The sequence below is a fragment of the Bolinopsis microptera genome, chromosome 12 (genome assembly GCF_026151205.1).
Source record: "Bolinopsis microptera isolate Bmic1 chromosome 12, MBARI_Bmic_1.0, whole genome shotgun sequence".
Classification (NCBI taxonomy): domain Eukaryota; kingdom Metazoa; phylum Ctenophora; class Tentaculata; order Lobata; family Bolinopsidae; genus Bolinopsis; species Bolinopsis microptera.
Window position 1 is genome coordinate 8,608,768 of NC_087083.1, and position 24,044 is coordinate 8,632,811.

At 36.4% G+C, this 24,044-nt stretch overlaps 1 protein-coding gene across 1 annotated transcript; it reads right to left on the reverse strand.

Moving 5' to 3' along the window:
• Positions 1-19: 19 nt before the first annotated feature.
• On the reverse strand, positions 20-19,756 carry LOC134824142 (neutral alpha-glucosidase AB-like). Its single transcript, XM_063835874.1, has 20 exons — positions 19,626-19,756; positions 19,146-19,244; positions 8,710-8,887; positions 8,417-8,525; positions 8,222-8,286; positions 7,994-8,055; positions 7,458-7,535; positions 6,997-7,102; positions 5,609-5,714; positions 5,130-5,275; positions 4,606-4,780; positions 4,047-4,207; positions 3,720-3,792; positions 3,362-3,473; positions 2,659-2,797; positions 2,414-2,507; positions 1,726-1,817; positions 1,345-1,454; positions 1,014-1,105; positions 20-754 (listed from the first exon to the last, which is right to left on the reverse strand). Exons 1-20 carry the CDS (start codon positions 19,670-19,672, stop codon positions 654-656), a joined length of 2,145 nt encoding a protein of 714 aa, XP_063691944.1. The 5' UTR covers positions 19,673-19,756; the 3' UTR covers positions 20-653.
• Between the last annotated feature and the right edge of the window lie 4,288 nt (positions 19,757-24,044).

Here is a 24,044-nt window from a genome sequence, read left to right on the forward strand (position 1 = left end):
AAAAGTAATGACACAGCAATTATTCAATAAAATACCAATATATTGTAAATCATCATAAATAACTTAAATTCTACTTTAACAATCTCGAGCTATATAAACTGTTTTCCTAGACCGCAAATAAGTTCAACAATAATTCTTACTCTGTTGGCTAAGCTAACAAATTCAACAGGGTCAACACAGTTCAACATGTTGACACGTGCAACACTTTTAACATGAGTCAAACACATTTAAAACAGTCCACGAAGAGGTTATTGAAAACATGACATAGTCATAATCAAGACTTCAGTAAGTCAATACATTGATAAAATTGAAAAAAAAAGAGAATATATATTCTCAAAACTATAACGTTTGTAGTACTCCCATTCGATGAATAACTCATTAAAAATACAAAAATATGTTTATTAAACTAAACGCCGATAACCACAATAGTTCGATGATTTAAATCATACTAAGAAAACTAACTATTGTCAACAATCATTGCTCCATTAGATGCCAAAATAGCTTATTTACTTAATAAAGCAATATCTTCTTGACCTTTCTGAAGATTAAATATATGATAAACATCCCCCTGGCCCCCACAATATTAATCACAATCACAAACATCATATTAGTATATAATCATTACCTTTAAGTTTCGGCTAACAATAAGATTTTCAAGAAAATTCAATGTCCCACTCGTCGGACAGAACAAGGTTAGGTTTCTTTAAAGTAATCGAGTGTGAGGATTTGCTGAAAGTTGAGATTATCGGACTTCCTGTGGGGATTGGAATCATCAATTGGATAATTAGATAATTGATTAGTAAGTATATCATAATTATATGTATTATAATTAACAAGCATATCATCACGTTCTTATGAACTTATCGAAGATTCAATCGGCTAAATCAGCCAAATTAAACAATGCTCCAAATTAATTTCCATTAAAACTAAATCAAATTTCCATGAAAATATGTATAGAAAATTATATAAAGATTTGAACAAATGAAGAAAAAAAATGTAAAAAGTTTTGTTACCGTTGTGAGAAGCAGATAGCGAGTTATCAACTCCCAGAATAACTACTCTCTCCACACCGGCTGACTTGTAATGAGCCTCTTTTACACCAGACCTGGAGAAAGTACACGTGATGTAACATGTGATATAACGCGTGATATAACACGTGGTGTAACACGTGGTGTAACACGTGATATAACACGTGTTATATCACGTGGTGTCATTGTGACCTGGATATACTGATATACACCAAGTTATTGACTATTGGGATAAAAGTCGAATTTAGTAATCACCGCGAGTTAAAATATATTTAAAAATATTTAAAAACTAAAAATAATGGATATTATTTCTGACCGGCACGATAGTTTATTGCCCGTGAAGCTGAGGTTCTGAAAACTAAACTTGTTGTTTTTGTAGTCGAACGATTTGCCATCGTCAACATACGCTTCACCCTTCGCTTCACCCTGTGGTTATTACATAATTAATTAATTATTACAGAAATAATTAATTAATTATAACTTTTTTAATCAACGATTCATGTAGTACACAAAAATGGCAGTATTACATTAAAACAACGCGCTTGCGAAGATAAACGTATTTAATGCCAAATCAGTGATTTTTACAGAAGACAATTCAGAAAAATATCACGTGACGCCACAAATCACGTGACGTCATAAACCACGTGACATCACACGTGCAGTGACTATTTACACGTGCTATGACGTCACAACCCACCTTGTTATCAAGAGCCACGATAATAGTATATGGATCAGACTCCATTAATTGGGAGGACCGTCTGACTCTCATTTTAGTTACTAATATACTTCCTGAGATAAATAGTAGTAGTGAAATATAGTAGTAGTGAAATACAGTTTAGAAAATCACTTTAAACACAAAGTAGTAGTGAAATATAGTAGTAGTGAAATATAGTTCAGAAAATCACTTTAAACACAAAGTAGTAGTGAAATATAGTAGTAGTGAAATATAGTTCAGAAAATCACTTTAAACACAAAGTAGTAGTGAAATATAGTAGTAGTGAAATATAGTTTAGAAAATCACTTTAAACACAAATAAAAGTTGAATATTGTCTTTGGACTTTTGAAATATGATTTGGAACATTAAAATAACGTTGTTCGAATCTCATACAGAAAAAATGTATTTCAGAGTAAATGTGAACAGTAACGCTTCCCAATGTAATTTGAGCTACTCTCGGAGGACAGAATTATTTAACTCAATAGTGTATACACTATAGTGTATACAAGAATTACTATTAGTATTATATGGAGATGTAAAATGTTTACATACATTTTACATAATCTTCATATAATACTAATTCTTGAATGACTTGATGCACATGTTTTTAATATATTTTTAATGTATAAGCGTGCAATAAACGTAATCATTTATTCAATTATTACATTACCTCCTTTAATAAAGAGTGGAGTAGAGGAGAGTTTAACAGAAATGTGCATAGTTCCAGGAGAGTATTTAGTATAACTGTGATAATCGTACCAGACCTGCCACAATATTTACTTGAGTTTCACAGCTGTTATCTGACGAAAATGCTCAAGAAAAATAGACTTTGAAGTCAAACATATCAGAACTTCACCACATGTGATTAAAAACATTATTACTTGAGTTAAGAACTATATTTTGTGTTAAGGAAACCTGTGGACCAGGGAGAGTAACCAAATGACTCTTCTCGTTGGACTCCAGGACAGGTGAAGATAACAGACTGTCTCCCAGTAGGAACTCTTCTTGGTTTGAGTAAAGGGAGGTGTCGGAGGGATGGTCGTACCATAGCGGTCTGCAATATAACTTACTCTTATCATTACTTATCATTACTTAGTACCATAGCGGTCTGCAATATAACTTACTCTTATCATTACTTATCATTACTTAGTACCATAGCGGTCTGGAGCATAACTTACTCTTTACTTACTGGTTATATTACATTATAACTTACTCTTATCATTACCTACTGGTTATATTACATAACTTACTGATTATCATTACTTACTGGTTATATTACATAACTTACTCTTATCATTACTTACTGGTTATATTACATAACTTACTCTTATCATTACTTACTGGTTATATTACATAACTTACTCTTATCATTACTTACTGGTTATATTACATAACTTACTCTTATCATTATTTACTGGTTATATTACATAACTTACTCTTATAATTATTTACTGGTTATATTACCTCTTAAAACATGAAATTGCTGATCATCACTTCTGATAACTTGAAAAAGCTCAACAATTGAGATTCAAAACATATATTAGCATAATATGACGTCATTACCCATTAAGAGGCAAATAAAATGACGTCATCACACTGTCACGTGACATTAACTAACCTCATAATAGGGGAATTATCAACAGAGGCTTTATAAAATTGGGTATAAATGTAAGGTAGAAGCTGATAACGCAGGATAAGTGCATCTCTTATCAAAGCTGTGTTTTCTTCACCTGAAACACAAGAACTTATTTTTTAAAGGAAAATTATTGGATATTACTTTAACGAAACTGTTCCTTAAATATGAATCCTGTATCAATCCTTCGCGGGTACTTGAGTACCAAATAAATTAATTAGCTTTTAAAATACATGCGGAAGAAAATGCCTTATTCAATAAATAAAAATTCAAAAATGTCATAATAAGATGAATAAAAACAATTAAAAAATATAATATAAGTTAAAAGATAAAAGCAACTCACCAAACAACCAGGGTTCCCGGCGTCTGGTATCAATGTGTGCGTGAGCACGAAGGAAGGGTTGTAATACACCAACCTGGTGGAGAATACTTTAGATATCATATATACACCCTTATATAATATACCCTTTATAGAGCTAGACAACAATTTGTTGATTTTATTAATGATAAATGTAAAAAAGTGGTACATGATCTGGACATGCTTAAGATAATGGACATTGTTTAAAGATACTATTTAAGTAAAAAGAAAAGCACAGATATTCCCAACTTAAGCACTCCTTCTAGAATAACAGCAGTAAGAAACCCACTGGATACTGAAAATGTAGCTCACCTGGTACCACCTAACTAGCAGCTCCGTGGCTGGGTTCCCGAAGAAACCCCCAACATCCGCCCCCACGAAGGGGTATCCCGCTACGTTTAAAGAGAGTAACATTGGGATGGACATCTTGAGATGCTCCCAGGAGGCGTAGTTATCCCCCGTCCAGATGGGTCCTGAAGTAGGAATATGTATAAGATAAATCACGTGGCGTTATCACACCGTCACGTGACGTCATCACACATTCATACCGTCACGTGATGTCAACACTCTGTCACGTGACGTCATCACACATTCACACCGTCACGTGACGTCAACACTTTGTCACGTGACGTCAACACTCTGTCACGTGACGTCAACACTCTGTCACGTGACGTCAACACTCTGTCACGTGACGTCAACACTCTGTCACGTGACGTCAACACTCTGTCACGTGACGTCAACACTCTGTCACGTGACGTCAACACTCTGTCACGTGACGTCAACACTCTGTCACGTGACGTCATAACACTGTCACATTATGTCACGTTCGGAAACTCAACATCATGGTAAATAAAATAAATGCCCAGCTCACCTATCCTATGGGATCCTACAAAGAACGCTCGGGACAGCACGAAGGGGCGAGCAGTATTCTGAGATCGGAGAACTTGTCCATCACTAGATGCTTTGTGCATGTAGTGTCCGTATATATTGTGGACATCACGGTGCTCCCACTGCTCTGCGTGTAGGTTGTCTTTAGGCATGCTCACCTGAGGAGAGTGAGAGTTAAAGGTTCCTACTCAAATTCTAGGAAGTTTTTCTGGTTTCCTGGTCCATCTCAGAGTTAAAAACCACTTTAGAACGATCGCATTTGATTTAGGGATTTTCAATTACTAATGGCGAGGATGGCGAACAAAACCTCACAATTTTCACCAGGGTAAATGTATGGAGACATTTTTCGGATAAATGGTGAAGGATAATGATCCCCGGCGCCCCTAAGCAATCTCAATAACATTATCAATAGACTTCAGAACACATAACACTAAAATTAGTCTAATAAGTCTAAATAAGTCTAAAATTTAGCTCAATGTTAGACTAATTTAGCTAAAATAGTCCCACCTCAGGTCCATTAAACACACTAGGCTCGTTCATATCATTCCAAGTGAAGAGCGAAGGAGAAGAGCCCTGGTAATTGTCGTATGAGAATTGTTCTGCCCACCACTGTCGGGCACAGGGCGAGGTGTAGTCTACCCACGAGCTGGTACCTGGGAAAGTGTGACGTCATACAACACGTTGTGTGGCGTCATGTCACGTGGTGTGACGTCATAGCTGCACGTTGTAGGACTTCATATCAATTGTTTACATTGTGACGTAATGACAAGTTACGTTGTGGATTGTTTTCAGTGGTTTAACATGAGGATATAACATCACGATAGAAGATGCAGAACAACAAGCTACAGACAGGGTTCACTGGAGAGGTCTAATACACCGGAGAAAGGAGTTACTATGTGGTGCAGGCCACTCCAACGACTAGGAGGAGACCTTTTCAAGTACAAGTAAGTAGTAACATGAGGACAACAGCTGATGTTATTCCTTACCAGGCCAGCAGTGTCCCTCAAAGTTCCCGCCGTCCTTGTTTTGAACGTAAATCCCACAAGTGGAGTGATCCTTCCCCGCTTTATACAAACCCCAGTTCTTGTCAACCTGGCATATGGGGCGTCAATCGATGATAGTGAGAATTTGATGATGAGAGAAGTCGCCATTTGATTGGATCGTAAATACACAAAACTGTTATTTATTAACTGGGGGGGGGGGGGGGGGGGGGGGGGGGTGGCCAATGGGTATTTTTTTGTGAAACTTGATTTCGAGATAGCAGTTGACCAACAAACTAGGACCAGTGACCAAACTTTTGAGGGGGTCCCGGACCCCAACCGCCAAACGGTGCGCGCAGGGCAGCCACGCCCATATTTGGTCCAAATTAGGCCCAATTTAGCCAAATACCCTGAACATGCCCAAAACCCAGGTTTATGGTGCTCTACTTGTAGCTAGTGGTCTACTGAACTTGTATATGAAATTTCATCAAGATTGGACAAAAAATGACTGAGTTATGAGCCAAAAACCATATGCCCATATTTGGGCATACGCACCAAATTTAGTAGATTCCGTCCCATAAATTGGTCAAATATCAATATTTTTGAATCAAACTTACTTTTTATGAAAGGTAAGCCTAAACTACATATTATCTGTAAGTTATAGCTTTATATCTGTTTAAATGTGGATACTAAGGCGAAAAAACCACAAATAATGGACTAAATTGCCCATATCTTGGTTCGCGATATTCGCAGAATTGATCTCATAGGCGGCCATTCAAAAATATTGATATTTGACCAATTTACGGGACGAAATCTACCAAATTTGGTGCGTATGCCCAAATATGGGCATATGGTTTTTGGCTCATAACTCAGTCATTTTTTGTCCAATCTTGATGAAATTTCATATACAAGTTCAGGAGACCACTAGCTACAAGTAGAGCACCATAAACCTGGGTTTTGGGCATGTTCAGGGTATGAACATGCGCGCACCGTTTGGCGGTTGGGGTCCGGGACCCCCTCAAAAGTTCGGTCACTGGTCCTAGTTTGTTGGTCAACTGCTATCTCGAAATCAAGTTTCACAAAAAAATACCCATTGCCCCCCCCCCCCCCCCCCCCCCACCCCTTAACTTAAAGTTGAAAACGTTTCAGTTTACTAAAGTTATGATCGTTTCTTCCAATTTAGACAAATCATACACTTATCCACGGGGATGAATTTCTTATTACCATTGATATTATATATATTTTTTGAGTAAACATTGGCTGGTACCACGGGCCAGTCCCCAACAAAAAAAAAATCTTGTTCATAAGATGATTTTAATTTACACACTATTTTAATTTACACACTAGATAAAATGTGTCAAAAGACAAGTTTAATAATGAGAAGTAAGACATACCTTTATATGAGGATCTATAATAGTAACCATGTTTCTACCTTTACCAGCTAAAGTACTCAACATTTCCTTACTTTCAGGAAACTTCCTAGCATCCCATGAGAAATACCTGAAACAAATATACTTAATACACACTTTCAAACACAAGGAAATATTTTTCATTGTTAGATGTCAAACACAAGGAAAAGTTTTGTTTTGACATATCTATACTTACTGAATTAAATGAGGCGGTATCAGTAGAGTAATCCTTACCTGTGGCCTCCGGGCCATAGTAATGGATAACAAAGTGATGAGCAGGTTATATGATCACTTGATTAAATAACCAGGACCTCCGGCGTGACACCCGAGTAGGCCAGCTCTGATTTTTCTACTGACAATAAATTAAAAGGAAGAAAACCAGTTCAGATGATAGGCATCTAATCATGTGATCATACGTCACGATGTCAGATATTTAGAGTGATTACCTTTTACCATCAGTATGTTCGATATCTAGCCAGATTACGTCCATTGGTATATCGTACTTATCAAAATTAGCGTCAACTCTGAAAATTATTGATTGTCAGTAACCGAAAAAACATCCTTCGCATCAAATCTAGGGAGAATTGCTGTACAATAGCGTGTAGCAGCGAGAACAAGGACAATTAAATAAACTGGAAATATGAGTTTTCTATTCAAGATCACTTGATGTAAAATATAACATTTCCAATGGATGGTTACAAGACCTCGTTTTAATTCTAACACCAACAAAGAGCTTTATTACTCAGATGTTAATCAAATAATGTTGATCAAGGTTCAAACTTCAATACGTGTTAGCATCCCAGAAAACAGAAACGCTATTAATTAATTGGAACACGTTTTTGACGTAGAGGTAGGTCGCGCGGCGCTGAGTGCGCGCCAATTAACCGATAAAACAGTTTTGTTTACATACAAGCAATCCAACAAAACTAGCAATACCCCGCTAAAACTTGTCATGCCGCGCTTGTACAGTAGAAGTGCTTACCCTAGAACATCCTTTTGGTCGTTATAATTCCATCTACACTGGTGATAAGATATCGCAAAAAGCTGAAATGATTCGTTTAGTTTTTACTACTTTGTCACAAATGATGAACGAAATGAGAAGGATATAATTGAAAAGCGGACTTAGGTTGTAAACAAACCCACTTTAGTTATTATATGAACAAACCAGCCTTAGTTATAAACAAATTAACTTTATCATAATCAAACCAACCGGTGGCAGATAGCTAGGCCCGAACACATTACTGTATTGTCTTGTTACATCTTTAGGAGTAGGTCCTGGATATTTAGGGTGATTAATAAATTAGGAAAACTATTTCAAACGGATCAAGTCTACCAAAATTTCATTAACCACATTATAGAGAACTTTCAGAAAGTTGATAAAATCAGGAAATTTAAGAAAACTAACCGAGGAACAAGAAAAGGTCAAGCAGCCCACTCTCGGACATAAAATGGGTATCTATTCTGCTGACTTCATCCGATGACATAATTGAGGATAGCACCCGCCCCACTATTGACTGAGACAAGGATGGGTTGTTACATTTATTGAGTGGGTCTTAGAATTAAGATAATTTTGGTTGCCCGTTTGTTTAAATTCAGTAATAAGATATTTTCTGTGTACAAATTCAGTTCCACTACATTAACTGATAAGAATATTGGTATCAATAACCAACTATCAAATATCACATGAAACTAACTAACCTTTTCATTACTATAGTTAATATCAACCCACGTTTCCGCAGCATTGAGCCACATCATACCAACACTGTGTTTTGGGCTGAGAGCATGGACGTAGGGGATTGCACCGTAAAGGGCCATTGGGTTGTCGAGTTCGTACTCGAACACGTCCAAATTGTATAGCCGGTATGGGTCTGTGCTACTGAAGGTTGGGTATAGTATTTAGTAACTGGTACTTGGGACCGTATGACGTCATAGCACGTGGTGTGACGTCAGGGCACGTAGTATAGTGTGACGTCATATCACGTGATGTGACGTCATAGCACGTGGTGTAGCGTCAACGCACGTAGTGTGACGTCATATCACGTGGTGTGACGTCATGGAACGTAGTGTGACGTCATATCGCGTGGTGTGACGTCATGACACGTAGTCAGTAGTGTGACGTCATATCACGTGGTATGACTTCATATCCCGTGGTGTGACGTTATATCACGTGGTGTGACGTTATATCACGTGGTATGACGTCATGGCACGTGTTGTGACGTCATAGCACGTGGTGTGACGTCATAGATAGCACGCGGTGTGACGTAATATCACGTGTGACTAAATTAGGTGTATTTCATTTAGCAACCACGATTTGATATAATATAGGAGGCATTTCAAAAAATGATCTTTTAGGAATAAATCATTTAGGTTCCGAAAATTGAACCCCGAGGTGGTGTAAAAATCACAAAATAAATAAACTATATTGTTGTCGCTTGACAACACTTTACACAAGTTTAGAGTTTATTGGTAATAAGTTTCAATTAGTGACCACAGGGCATGATGTAAGTATCTGAACATGCCTTGCAGATAAGTTGGAGCCAATCGTAGCAAGGACTTGTGAGAAAGTAGTAAGATTTTTAATGCAATCCTTTTCTTTATATCCAGCCAGTGAAGATTGATCAGGTCATCCTCAAGATGGTTGTGTTTATTGGGGGAACAAAACATTAACGGTCCTAGAGTTGAAGAGTATTAGGCAATTCGGTAGTGTGGCATAACACGGTTAACGCACGGTTAAGGCACGGTTAAAGCACAGTTAAGGCACGGTTAAGGCACGGTTAAGGCACGGTTAAGGCACGGTTAAGGCACAAGGGTTACATAAGGCACGGTTCTTAAGGCACGGTTAACGCACGGTTAACGCACGGTTAACGCACCGTTGGGGAAATATAACATATAAACATACAAGTGGTTAACTAAGGCACATGATCTGAATGTGACGATCTCTAAATTTTACTCTAATTCTAAAGCAACAGCCCTGCTTCGTTTGACCGTTCTATATTTGAAATCCTTATCTCGAATAACGATCTCTTCAAGTAACCAGGCTCTTCAAATTAAGTTAACATCTCCTAGATCTCACACCTGTTTATTTGAGCGAGGTGATCTACACATCCTACTTCGCAGTCGTGTATCAGATCACATCACCCAACCTTGGTGGCTTGCTGCGTGCTGACACCACCCGCACACTTATCAATACATGCAAACTTTTGATCTCGATGATCAGCTGACATGGATCATATCACCAATTCTGTGAAGATCGTCAGAACTACATGGAGTTGAAGCCCTGTTCCCCTGCCATGTTTCGAGATGGATTCTATTGGTCTATTACGGTTAAGGCACGGTTAACCGTGCCTTAAGGGGGCATACCCCAAAACAGTGGTTTGTGCCGTCCAGACCAAATGACCTCATAGGCAGTTCAGTGACCTTCTAGCGCACCGTTTCCACACCAAAAAAAAATTATTTTGAGAATACCCATTTTTGTAATCGAGCATTTCCTGGTTGAGAGTGCAATTTTCGGGAAAAATTATTTTGTGGTTGAGACGCTATAAGTTAATCATTTCTTGCGGTATCGGGTTGAAATTTTGCTCGCCGTTTATTCACATCTATGTCAAGGTGTGTGTAAAATCTTGATATCGTATCTAAAAAGGCTGGTGTGTTATGAATTTTTAAAGTCAAAAAGCTAAAATTGTCCTTTTCAGGCTTATTTTAACAAAAAGTCAGTCAGGGAAGATCGGATTATTTGATGCTTGACATCAAATTGTTCTCTGAATTCTGGCGCAGTTTTTGATGCCCTCAAAAATGTTTTTACTCATTCACCTTCTGATCTATTGGACCTCAAAGCCAAACAACAAATTTAGGCACATTTTTCGTTTTTAATATTTACTGATTTTTCTAAAATTTTGATAGGAATGTGCTAGTGACTTTTTGAAGGGTGAAAAATAACCGCAACTAGCACATTTATATATGAGTTATGAACAACAAAACACCCTAAAATGCTTCCCTTTGAAGTTATGGGAGAAAATGTGATTTTTTGGCTTTGCAGATAAAAAATCACATTTTCTCCCATAACTTCAAAGGGAAGCATTTTAGGGTGTTTTGTTGTTCATAACTCATATATAAATGTGCTAGTTGCGGTTATTTTTCACCCTTCAAAAAGTCACTAGCACATTCCTATCAAAATTTTAGAAAAATCAGTAAATATTAAAAACGAAAAATGTGCCTAAATTTGTTGTTTGGCTTTGAGGTCCAATAGATCAGAGGGAAACGTTCAAAAAAAGGTGGCACTAGAGATTGATTTTTTTAAATGCGTTTTAAAAATAGTAATTGCTCTTTGTTGGTTGATATATCTATCTATACCTTTAGAAATTCGATTAAATTTCATGATCCTGAAATCACGGAGTCTCTAGTGCTTATATCACAGGAGTTATCGTTATTAGTGTGCCAATGAGTCAAAAGTCACACAATTAGAAATGCAAGATGAATCAACACTAGATAATCTGAAAAGTAATATTCACAAAGAAGCCAAAATTGATATGGTGACTATAATGCATGTAAGGAATGGAATGTCTTATCTGAAATTGTTATTGGTGCCAAAATGAGTCAAAAATCACAACTTAAACGTTGGAAATGAGCCTATTTTGAGCAGTGATTATTGAATCATCTAACTTTTTTATTGGCTTTCTATCATTTTTTAGGGTACAAAATAGTATTAAATAGTGTTAAAACCAGTTAATATGATTCAAAAGTCACATTTTCGTTAAAGGTGCGCTATTAAGTCACACTATAGTAAGCCTTAAATTAAGTGCACGATATGACAATTTATATTCATTCTATGAATCTTATTATGTGATTTTTGAATCCATGTCTAAGCTTATACCATATTGAAGGTCTTTGAGCGATAATTTTTGATCTGGGTGCTTAAATGATTCAAAAATCACATAAATCGAGCTACCAAATATGTAATTTTCTTTAAAGTGTGACAATTGAATCATATGTGGGCAATTCCACGATAACAGTAACCAGTAACAAAATAATAAAGTTTAGAGGTGGTTTGGGAGAGATAGAAAATCTTTAAGATATTTGACCATATTTTCAGGGGCAAAAAACCGTTTGTTGATATCTAGCCTAGTTTAAAAACTGTAGCGCGTCAAAGTTGGCTTAAATTTAGTGTATCTTTAGTGTGAATATCCAGTTATTTTCCGAAAGATTTTAGGGAGCTTTATTAATCGTAGAATTCAATATTTTATCCTGTATATCAACCTAGTGGGCTTCAGATAGAAGGCCAGCCTAATTTTGAGGGCCAAATTTCTTTACTTTTTGAGTGTCTTATGATCAAATTTTTCCTCTTCGCGTGTGAATAACGCTACCAAATAGTGAAAAATGTTTTACTGTGGCTACACTATAAGTCTGTTTGATTCGTAACTCTCTCTCTAACGGCAACTTTAGTCATCTATAAAGGTCAGAAAATTTCATTCGTTTTGTCACACTGGAAGTGCAAAAAGTAGGGGTAGTGTGATTCACAGGTAGCGTAATTCACAGCTTGGTAGTGTAATTTACACAGCGGAAAATTAATAAAACAAGTGGTTTAAATGCTTTGTTGTGAAATAAATTGTACTTTCAATACTTCCAGGGCAATTCCAGGGACTTATTTTCAACAACTGCCTGAAAGTTTTGGTAATTTAATCGAAATTAGGGTTCCGCCAGGGCAAAATGTGCCACTTTTAGACCTTAAATCGCAAAAATAATGATTTTTAAATGGATTAGGACATCAAAATTGATTTGAAAGTGTTTTATAGTCATTGTTAGGTCTGGGAACACTTATTTGAGTAATTTAAAGGCTTATTTTCAGAAAATATCAGCAATTTGGGGCTAAAATTACCTTATTTTCTTGTCACGTAACTAAATTTTGCTCAAAAGAGCAGTGTTTTTGCCCCAAAAAATTCTAATTTTTATCAAAAACCATGTATAGAGGTATCAAATTAAAGCTCTTGATGACCTCTTCACATTAAAAACACAAAGAAGTAGTTTAGAATTGATATAAGTGATAAAATGGTCTAAAAATGGGTTCAAAAAGTTATAAATTTCACCCAATTTCTGTCTAATCATGAACCTTTGAAAGCTCATAAAAAAATCATGCCACAATATTACACTGTACATTTTTCTAGGATTACTCTAAATGTCCTATACTTACAGATAGATCAACTTATATATGCTTACCAAAGTTAATTTGCAACTTATTTTTGAAGTTTGTCCTAAAAAATGGCAAAAAATTGCCAAAAAACGCAATTTTTGACAAAAAATGAGGTAAAATTAATATTTGAGGTCAAATATCCATTTAATCACTCTAAAAACCTTTTTAAACGTTATTTCGGGGCAAGATACCCCTGGAATACATGTTTTGTGGTATATCATACCCCTTAGTCATGCCTATGTCTTATGTCTACTTCGCATGGGCACCCGGACCACTGTGGTATGGCAGTAGGGTGTAATCTACACCATTACCAGTATCTAATTGGACCAATTAGTAGTCAATTTAATTTAAAATCAGTAATAGTCAGTCTACTTCACCATTTTACAATAGCAGCAACCAAATCAAGAACAAGCAAACATCAATACAACGCACAAACAGAGCAACTGGGCAGAGTGTGAGTTACACTACGTCCAAATGTGAATAACGTTTACTTCCTATATTGTCCCTGTACTACACACATTCCACAAATTTATGTTAGGAAGGACATAGGAAGTTGAAAAAATGTGTACTTTATTGTGATCAAGCCTTATTGTAACTTCTGCTATTACACTGGGGCACGAATTGCAATTTTAAGGCAAGATTTCTAAAACACCAAATTATGCCTGTGAATAACGCCTACTTTTTAAAATGCTGCTCACATAAAAAGTATAAGAGATAGACATTAAACTTTTGTTGCCACATCATCACAAACGTTTAAACTTCATTCTGACTTTATATTATCATGCTGCTAATGTTAGCCTACAATTAGCATGCAATTAAAAGCTAAATTTTGTGCAAAGTGTGAATTACACTACGTGGAATTGCCCATGTAATGTTCAAGTTGTAATGACATTTTGAAAGGAAAGGTAATGAATCGATAATCACATTTCAAAAATCCAATTAAGTATTATACGTTACTGATTGATTCATTTGTCACATTATGGAGACAAAATTATCATGGCTTGAGTAGTAAAAGTACTTGCCTAGTTTACTCAGTTTAAAATCAGTGTTTTGTGATTATTGATTCTACTATTACTCTAATAACGAACTTCTCTATGACCATAAACAAGTGTCACAACAAATCACTGCAGATTTACTATGAATACCAACCTGATATAGAGCTAAAAAGTGATACATTCCCCTGATACAGCATCATTTCAATACATGCTCATTTATGTGATTTTTGACTCATTATGGCACTTTTAACCATCTAAATTCTCTAAATATTAGTTAGCATACTATAATTGTGATCGACAGAGTTCATTATTACAATCATTCCGTTGATATTCATATCACATTCATCATTCTAAAATAATTAGTCAGAATTAACCCTGTGTGTGATAATTGCATCATAACTCCACATTTAACCGGTGACTCTTTGCACTTTTAACACTCAACTATCTCAAAAAGGTTCAATAATCACATTGAGAAGCAGGACACACTCACAGAATGTAAATTCATCATTAGAGGTGCAAGAAATGAATATTTTGTGATTTCTGGCTCATATCTGCACCATTAACAGATATAAAGAGATGAATGATTTAATTATGTGACATTTGACTCTTTTTGGACCACATATTAAAATTTGGTTAACTTTCATAGCATACTCCTTGAGATACAAGTATTTTAAAATGCTTCACACAATTTTGGCAGTGAAAAATCAATCTCTAGTGCCACCTTTTTATGAACGTGTCCAGAAGGTGAATGAGTAAAAACATTTTTGAGGGCATCAAAAACTGCGCCAGAATTCAGAGAACAATTTGATGTCAAGCATCAAATAATCCGATCTTCCCTGACTGACTTTTTGTTAAAATAAGCCTGAAAAGGACAATTTTAGCTTTTTGACTTTAAAAATTCATAACACACCAGCCTTTTTAGATACGATATCAAGATTTTACACACACCTTGACCACAGTGGTCCGGGCGCCCATGCGAGGTAGACATAGGCATGACTAAGGGGTATGATATACCACAAATCATGTTTTCTAGGGGTATCTTGCCCCAAAATAACGTTTAAAAGGGTTTCCAGAGTAATTAAATGGATATTTGACCTCAAATATTAATTTTACCTGATTTTTTGTCAAAAATTGCATTTTTTGACCATTTTTGGCCATTTTTTAGGACAAATTACAAAAATAAGTTGCAAATTAACTTTGGTAAGCATCTATAAGTTAATCTATCTGTAAGTATAGGACATTTAGAGTAATCCTAGAAAAATTTGCAGTGTAATATTGTGGCATGATTTTTTTATGAGCTCTCAAAGGTTCATGATTAGACAGAAATTGGGTGAAATTTAGAATTTTTTGAATCCATTTTTAGACCATTTTATCACTTATATCAATTCTAAACTACTTCTTTGTGATTTTAATGTGAAGAGGTCATCAAGAGCTTTAATTTGATGCCTCTATACATGGTTTTTGATAAAAATTAGAATTTTTTGGGACAAAAACACTGCTCTTTTGAGCAAAATTTAGTTACGCGACAAGTAAATAAGGTAATTTTAGCCCCAAATTGCTGATATTTTCTGAGAATAAGCCTTTAAATTACTCAAATAAGTGTTGCCAGACCTTACAATGACTGTAAAACACTTTGAAATCAATCTTGATGTCCTCATTCATTTAAAAATCATTATTTTTGTGATTTAAGGTCTAAATATGACACATTTTGCCCTGGCGGAACCCAAATTTCGATAAAATTACCAACACTTTCGGGCAGCTGTTGAAAATAGGTCCAAAAAAGTCCTTTTTAGGCATAACCATACCCAAAGATAACTTTAAAACACATTTTGAGACTCTAAAACGATGCCTTCCCTCCAAAAAAGGCAAAACTGAGAAAAAATATTTTTCATTTTTCACACATTTTTACTGACGTCAAGGTTTTTTATAAAATCGTAACTTCTGTCGGCACCATTTGGCACCTTATTCCTTTTGGAATCTGTTAGAGATTTGTCTCCTCTTTCAGATAAGCTATAGGAATATTGTGGCATATGATGGCATCCAAACTATTTTTTCTCGAATTTCCTAAAAATTTTCCTAAAAATTCGATAAAAAATTTAAGCTTGGTCAAAAATCAACCTTATAAGATCTAGAACAATAATTTTTTTTTGCAGTGTATTAGGATTGCTGCATAGAATTGAGTCTAATATAGCCTATAGAGAACTGTAATAACACAATTAAACAGTTTAGAATTCACTTTTACCTATTTTGGGCAATTTATTAGAGTTTTGACCAGGTTTCTAAAACGCGCGATTTTGACGCGCTGTCAAAAAAAGAGCTTTTTGTGAAATTAATTATGGTTTTTTGCATTGCATCGGCATCTATTTTTTCTAACAGGTTAACCTGGACTAAAAGGAATCTAAGATGGTGACCTAAAATCCTATGACTAGGTCCCGGACCACTGTGTTGACATAGATGTGAATAAACGGCGAGCAAAATTTCAACCCGATACCGCAAGAAATGATTAACTTATAGCGTCTCAACCACAAAATAATTTTTTCCGAAAATTGCACTCTCAACCAGGAAATGCTCGATTACAAAAATGGGTATTCTCAAAATAATTTTTTTTGGTGTGGAAACGGTGCGCTAGAAGGTCACTGAACTGCCTATGAGGTCATTAGGTCTGGACAGATTTGGGGTATGCCCCCTTAACCGTGCCTTAACCGTGCCTTGACTGTGCTTTAACCGTGCCTTAACCGTGCGTTAACCGTGTTATGCCACACTACCGAATTGCCGAGTATTACTTGAATGGAAATTTCCTCCAGCAGGCTAAAATGAACTCTATTGAAATGGATGGTAAACTGCAGTCAGATGGCTGATAAAGAAACTCGTGAACTTTAACCACCTGCACTGTTGGTTATTGTTTGGAGTTAATATTAAATTTCCTTTAAAGAGGTAGTCAGTCAATGGTAGACAAATTTAAGGATTTATTAGTTGACGAGCCTGTGATTGTTCCTGGACCTCATAGTCAAAGCACCAACTGGTAAGAGAATTAGTGTAGCAGGCACGTGCAGCCCTGGAAAACACTCCTGCCCTTTCCTAGAAGTTGAACAAAAAGTTTTTTCACTTTTTTAGTGAACAGGCGCTCTAAGAATTTGCACGTGTTGGAGAATTATTCTAGAAACAAAACAAACAAAGAGCTTTTATTAATAAACGCACCGGTGGTTTGAACGAGATTGTTAAGTTGATATGGTGTGGGGAGGCCCTGTGAAACAAGCTGCGCCGGTAAGACTGCAGTAGTCAGAGAGCCCTGTGGAGGCGGGATTGAGGGGACTTGAGAATATTATATAAGTAGCGTCTAGCGGTCCAGATATCATAAGGTAGCCTTAGTTTTAGCTTACATTTGCAAAGTCTCTAACAACTTTCCGAAGAGATTTTCAATACTTCCGGTTAACCGTTTTTAAATGTTTACAATGAACCTATATCCGTTGTTTTTTATCGTCTCGCTGATATGCCCATCCCAACAAGTGTACCAACCTCTGGACAATAAATCCCTCAACTCTACCTCCCTGGTCGTGCTGTCTATGCTTCAGGACTTGGTGCAAGAGGTAAGAGGCTACAAGGACCTCGTCTCAGAACAGGCTGACCAGTTGGAGGGACTGAAAAACAGGATGGATGTAATAAGATCTGAAGTGAGACTGATATCCCAGCACAAGCTTACCTGGCAAAACAGCACGAGTTACAATTATGTATCGGACTTCCTGGTTGACGGTGTTTATCGGCTATCAGATGATAGGCGTATAAATCCTGCCCAAGAAACAAGACTCAACCCCAGGAATGAACCGAACCAGATGGTGATGATTGATCTCGGAGCTCGGTTCAAAATTCATACATTGAAGTTGTGGAGGGGACAAAGGTCACAGAGCAATCGTGATCAGTATCTGAAAGTCCAGATTTATGTGGATGATACTAAAATTGGACCAGAAATAAGTTGTGAAGATAGAGAGCTCACAAACTATCGCGTACAAGGCGAAGTTTATGGCACCAAAATTTATGTCAAGCAAACGGACCTTAAACCTCTAAATTTTCTGGAGATACAAGTATTCGGAACCGGACCTTTTGGTGAAGATGAGATCTAGTTGATACCTCGTTTAAACTCCAATTTAGTAGAATTTCGATGGACATTGAATTTAGAAAGTACATTATATCGTTAATTGAGTAGTAATATAATGTAGTATTTTGAGGTTTCCGATACAATCAAAAAAAAGTTTCTTTATTCTGTATTATTTCAGTTTGTCACTAGTCGTGGTTAAATAAGCTGGACTTAGTAGCTTAATTAGCTTAATTAGTAGCTTAATTCCACAAGTTGAGACCTGTTTATCAAGGTTCGCAGTTCCTCTTTAGAGTTTGTCCCAACTTCCCTCAGTAACATATGAATGTAGATAGCTTTGTCTTGGTCGGCCTTGCTGTGCTCTACCATGCAAAGGTTCCCATAAGACTAAATCACTGGCCAGTAGCTCAGGATGTCTGATGCAGTGTCCCGCCATTTTTAATCTCCTGCAATTGCATCGTAACTTGTTTGACAGCCTAGGTAGGCTACTATACAAAGTAACATTGCTGTCCTTCCATGAGATATCCAGCTCACCATACGCAACATCTTTGTGAATGTCCCGTCCAGTCTTTGTCAGTGTCCAGGTTTCTGATCCTTAGAGCAGTACTAATTCACAAGCCGCAATGCTATTATCTTGAACATTTTCCCACTTCCTTTGAGAGCAAGTGGTGTGACGTCATAATATAACGTGGTGTGACGTCATATCACGTGGTGCAGTGTGACGTCCTATCGCGTGGCACAGTGTGACTTCATATCATGTCACGTGGTGTGACGTCATATCACATGATATGTTGTGACGTCATAGAACGTGGTGTGACGTCATATCACGTGTTAATAAATATAAATAAACAATCCAACCACTAACCCAGTCCCTTTTAGAGCCAGTGTGTCCGCATGTTCAGGTAACCCGTACAGTTTATCAAATCCGGTAAAAGTAACGTCCAGTGATATCGCTCTGGGTCCTCTGAAATAAATATAAAATGACTTATAATTATAAATAATAAATAAAACGGTTAGCTAGGTCACGTGATGTGACGACACGTGTACGACACGAGAATTTAAGTACTGTTTAGTATCAAAGAAAATATTTTAACGACAAACTGACTGAGTAATGTGGTACTGTGATATGTTTCACTATATTTCACTAACCTAGGATTCTAGTCATGAGAAGAAGACGTGGTACTGTGATATATTTCACTATATTTCACTAACCTAGGATTCTACTCATGAGAATAAGACGTGGTACTGTGATATGTTTCACTATATTTCACTAACGGCTAACCTAGGATTCTACTCATGAGAATAAGACGTGGTACTGTGATATGTTTCACTATGTTTCACTAACCTAGGATTTGAGTCGTGATGAGAGTTGAAATTCTCCTCCCAGTCCATTTTAGCTATCTCCTCAGCTGATATTCCCAAATCATCCTCCTCATTCTCGCCCTCCTCTCCTTCCTGATGCTCTTCCTCATTCACTTCACTGGGGGAGTATGGTGGTACAGTGAAAGTGAAGTCTGATTAGCTTCAACCTTCATTTCACTATATAGTTTGAGCTACTATTATAATGTTCTATATCATAAGCCTTCGAGTTCTGAGATCAAGAGCTATCATGTTCTGAATATTATATTATTATGAGAGATGCTAATTATAAGACATTTTATATCATAATTTAGTAAATTAATTGCTGCAACCTCATTCAGTTCTCCATTACTAAAGCAAAAAGCGAAAGTTTCGCGACAGGGATTATATAATATGGTTTACTACAATTAAATACTTATCAACATTCAAATATAATGCAGCTAAAATGCAGTCTTGATGTATTAAGAGAGATACGAATTTTGCAGATAATAATTATATATTTCAATGTCAACAAAGTAAGTTTTAAATCAGGAGGTAAGATGCGAGCTGTGCTTAGCTCATAACTATTAGAATATTATGAAGGAGTAACAGCACAGCAAATACACACAAATTTGTGATCGGTTGAACAGCAATTCAGCCCCTTTAAAACTTGCTTCTAGAAGATTCGAAGTTTTGCAACGAAATCATTAACATTAAGCAAAGAAGAAAAACATAATCTATTTAAAAACGAACGTTTCACACAAAGTAAACAGAAATTTTTCAGGGAATATCCTTACTCAAAAAAAAACAGCAGATGTTGATAATCTGGAATAGATGTGACTTTTTGTGGTTAAGAAAATGCAAAAATAATGTTGAGATTTATCAATAAAAAAGATTATGAAGGAGCATAGCAGATTAGCTAAGTACAGGATCTATAGCTCCTTTGATCTAAGTACTGCCTACCATCAAATCCCGATTCTCGAAGGAGAAAGCCACTCACAGCCTTTGAACAGCTGGGGAACCAATTTGAATTAATGCATTCCCTTTGGAGTCACTAATGCGGGCCTGTTTTTCACCGTAAAAATGGACATACTTGTGGGAGAAAATAAGTTAGATAGTGTTTTTCCTTATCTGACATATAACTGTGGGGCTATGATCATGAAGATCACGCACAAAAACTCAAGGGGTTATTAACGACTAATAAGAAGTTGGGACTACACGGTTGAATCAAGATAAGAGACTCTATTTCAGTTGAAACTATCAACATTTTGGGCTTAACACATTTACTCACGCACTATTCTGTCCTGATCCTGAGCGCATGCAGCCGTTGAGGGACATGCCTGTACCCACATGATGCAGACGCCCCCGCCCCCCCCCCCCCATCCCCGCAACTAAAAAGGCCATGGGCTTATTCTCTTATTATGCTAAATGGGTGGCCAAAATTCTCGGACATGGTACGACCCTTTGATAGACCCGAGAATTCCCCCCTACAGAAGAAGCAATCACGGCATTTAATAAGCTGAAAACGTGTAAAGAGGGTTCCTGTGTAGTCCTGCCCTTAACACAAAATGAGCAGATTGTGCTAAGTCAGACGCTTTAATAATATCTACTAGCCAACGCCAGTTCAATTCCCATTCCTATATAACGGCATTATATCTTCAACTGACCATTTCCGATCTGCCACAATTGGATTCTCAAATAGCAGCCGGTAATAATCCCAGTGGAAATGGTCAAGATGAAAGATTAATGCCGTTATATGGAAAGGAATAGAACTGGCGTGGCTAGTAAGAAATTAGAAGCACCATGTCACTGGGAACAGGTCCTCCACAATTCGCACTCTGTCCGCACCTTAATAGTACCTCTACTAATCAATCACCCTCATGAGCGATTATTAGTTAGTATAGGAGATCTGCCACAGGAAATTCTCTACCTTCTTGGCTTATTGGGCAAATCCAATGTTCTTCTTAAGAAACACGTGAAGGTCTACTACAGTACGATGATTTGTGCGAAGAGGGTGGATATTGCCTCACTAAACTACAGCCTGAATCTGCTAATGTAAGGTGTTGCTTCCGGAAGGGAGGCCGTCGGTATCGATTCGGATAATGCTCCACTCTGGCAGGTCAAGTGAGATTGACCCTGGACAAAATTTGTTGTTGGATTGCGGTGAAGTACAGACAATGATAGGGATAACCGCAGGACCTGTTGTAATCGGACAAGATCGTGGTCTCTTTCCTACTAAGAATAACGTGTAACCCTGCATGTACCGCCGTCGGATGTTGTGGTACCGTACATTACCCAGCATACACGTAAGTCACAGAGGACTAATAAGGAGTACCTCCTCCGCGGTTTGAAGGCGGTGAAACTTTATTGACTTGCAGTTTTAATGAATATATATTTTCCTGGAATTGTGATTTTATGGTATTAATGCGGATTTATTAACTTGGTAGAATTTGAGGTTTTACAAATTCAAGATGAATCGTATTTTTACAAAATCATGTTTTATGAGTGACTATTAGAACACACGTGTTATGAAAGATTTATTATTTATAGAACCGATTAATTAGTTTTTTTCGCGAAGTATGTGACTTTTGAGAAGTTTTAACAATGTGTTATCAATGTTTTATCAAAGTATCGTTATCCTGCGCAAGAAAATGGCGCTAATTTTCGTATAAAAAGCCTAATTTTTTTTCAGCAGACACCGCAGCATGTTGCGCATTTTTCCATTTGTTAAAATTATTAAAATTTTATTTGATTTTTAACGGGGGGTGTATGTTGTGATTTAAATTATTAACACATTTATCATTGTTAGGCATGTAGACAAATTTCCAGTTATCGCAAGAGTTTGTCTCCACTTGTTCAGAACACCGATATAATAAATTAACTTTTTATATTGGGTCATACCACAGACCTTACCATCTCTTTGACTTTTGAATCGTTAATCTGTATTTATCCGTTTAGTACCTAATAAGCAAACGACCTCCCAACACCCCGCAACAAATTGCTAATTACATTTTTGCATTATCAAAATGCACCCATAGCACTCCAGGGGAACAGTAAGTAAGTTTGCTCAAACCAGAGCCCTCTCCGCTTGTTGTGGAAACAAGCGCGTCACGCAGTACGCGTATGCACAAAAGTAAGTAAGTAAGTAAGTAAGTAAGTAAAGATTATGACATAAACATCATCACAAGTGTCTACAAAAGTAATGCCATTGCACTAAAATGAAAAAATTATTTAAATAAATATATTTTTCCATCAACTGTCAACATTAATAATTTATCAAATTCAATTTTATTAATTAATAAAATCTAATACATAATACATTATCTATAAATAATTCATTAATACTTCCCAGTGGAATAAAGATTTATGAAACGCTTCTTTGCCACAAAAGGAAAGAAACCAAAATATTCATTATGTGTCTCCTTATTGCTTAAATAACTGGGTCCTTCAATTTTCCCTAAAACTTCATTCGAAACCTTCCAAAAATAAAAATCATTTACACTGTTTTTAGAAATCACCTGGCTAGGGAAAGTAAGTAATAAGTAATAAGTAAGTAAGAAAAAAGTATGACCAATGACATAAATCATCATAAGTGTCTACAAATATCATGCACTAAATAGAAAAATAATTTACAATAATATATATTTCCCATCAACATTATAATTTATCAAATTCAATTTAATTAATTAATAAAACCTAATAGATTATAAAGCAAAGAAAGGCTAAGTTTGGTACCAATCAAACAAACATATGCTATCAGACTTTAAACGAACTAAGGTAGGGTAAAACAGTTTCGACGCTAGCAACGATCCCCTTTTACATAGTTCCACTAAAAATAATAAATTAAGGTAAATAGGTATATGATAGGTAAATAAAGTATAATGCAATCAAAAATGTAATGAAAAAACGGTAGACGATAAAGTATACTGAAACTAAGAAAACGTATACGCAACGTCATGAATCGAAATGGTACCCAAATTACTCTGAAAAGACCCCCGCCAAACTTCCCGCGCAATTTAAATATAAATAATTCATCAAAACTCCCAGTGAATAAAGATCTACAAAACGCTTCTTTGCCACAAAAGATGACACCAAAGATATTTTAATATGTCCTCTCCTTATTGCCTTAAATACCATCCGAAGGAGACAAAAAGCCCAGCACCACCACGGGGAAAAAAAAAAAAAAAAAAAAAAACAAAAAAAACCCCCCCCCCCCCCCCCTGAATGATGTATCCTTCAATCTATTACCTCAGAAGTGTAAATTTTTAACGGATAATTGGATCCCAGGGGGGACTCCCAAAGCACCGCTTCGGGGTAATGAAATACACCTTTTCACAAGCAATGAGCCACTTTGGTCCTTACTTTGCTGTTAGCAGTGTCGAAACTTTGCTTGTATGGGCCGCCCTCCCGCTCAGTGACGAAAAGC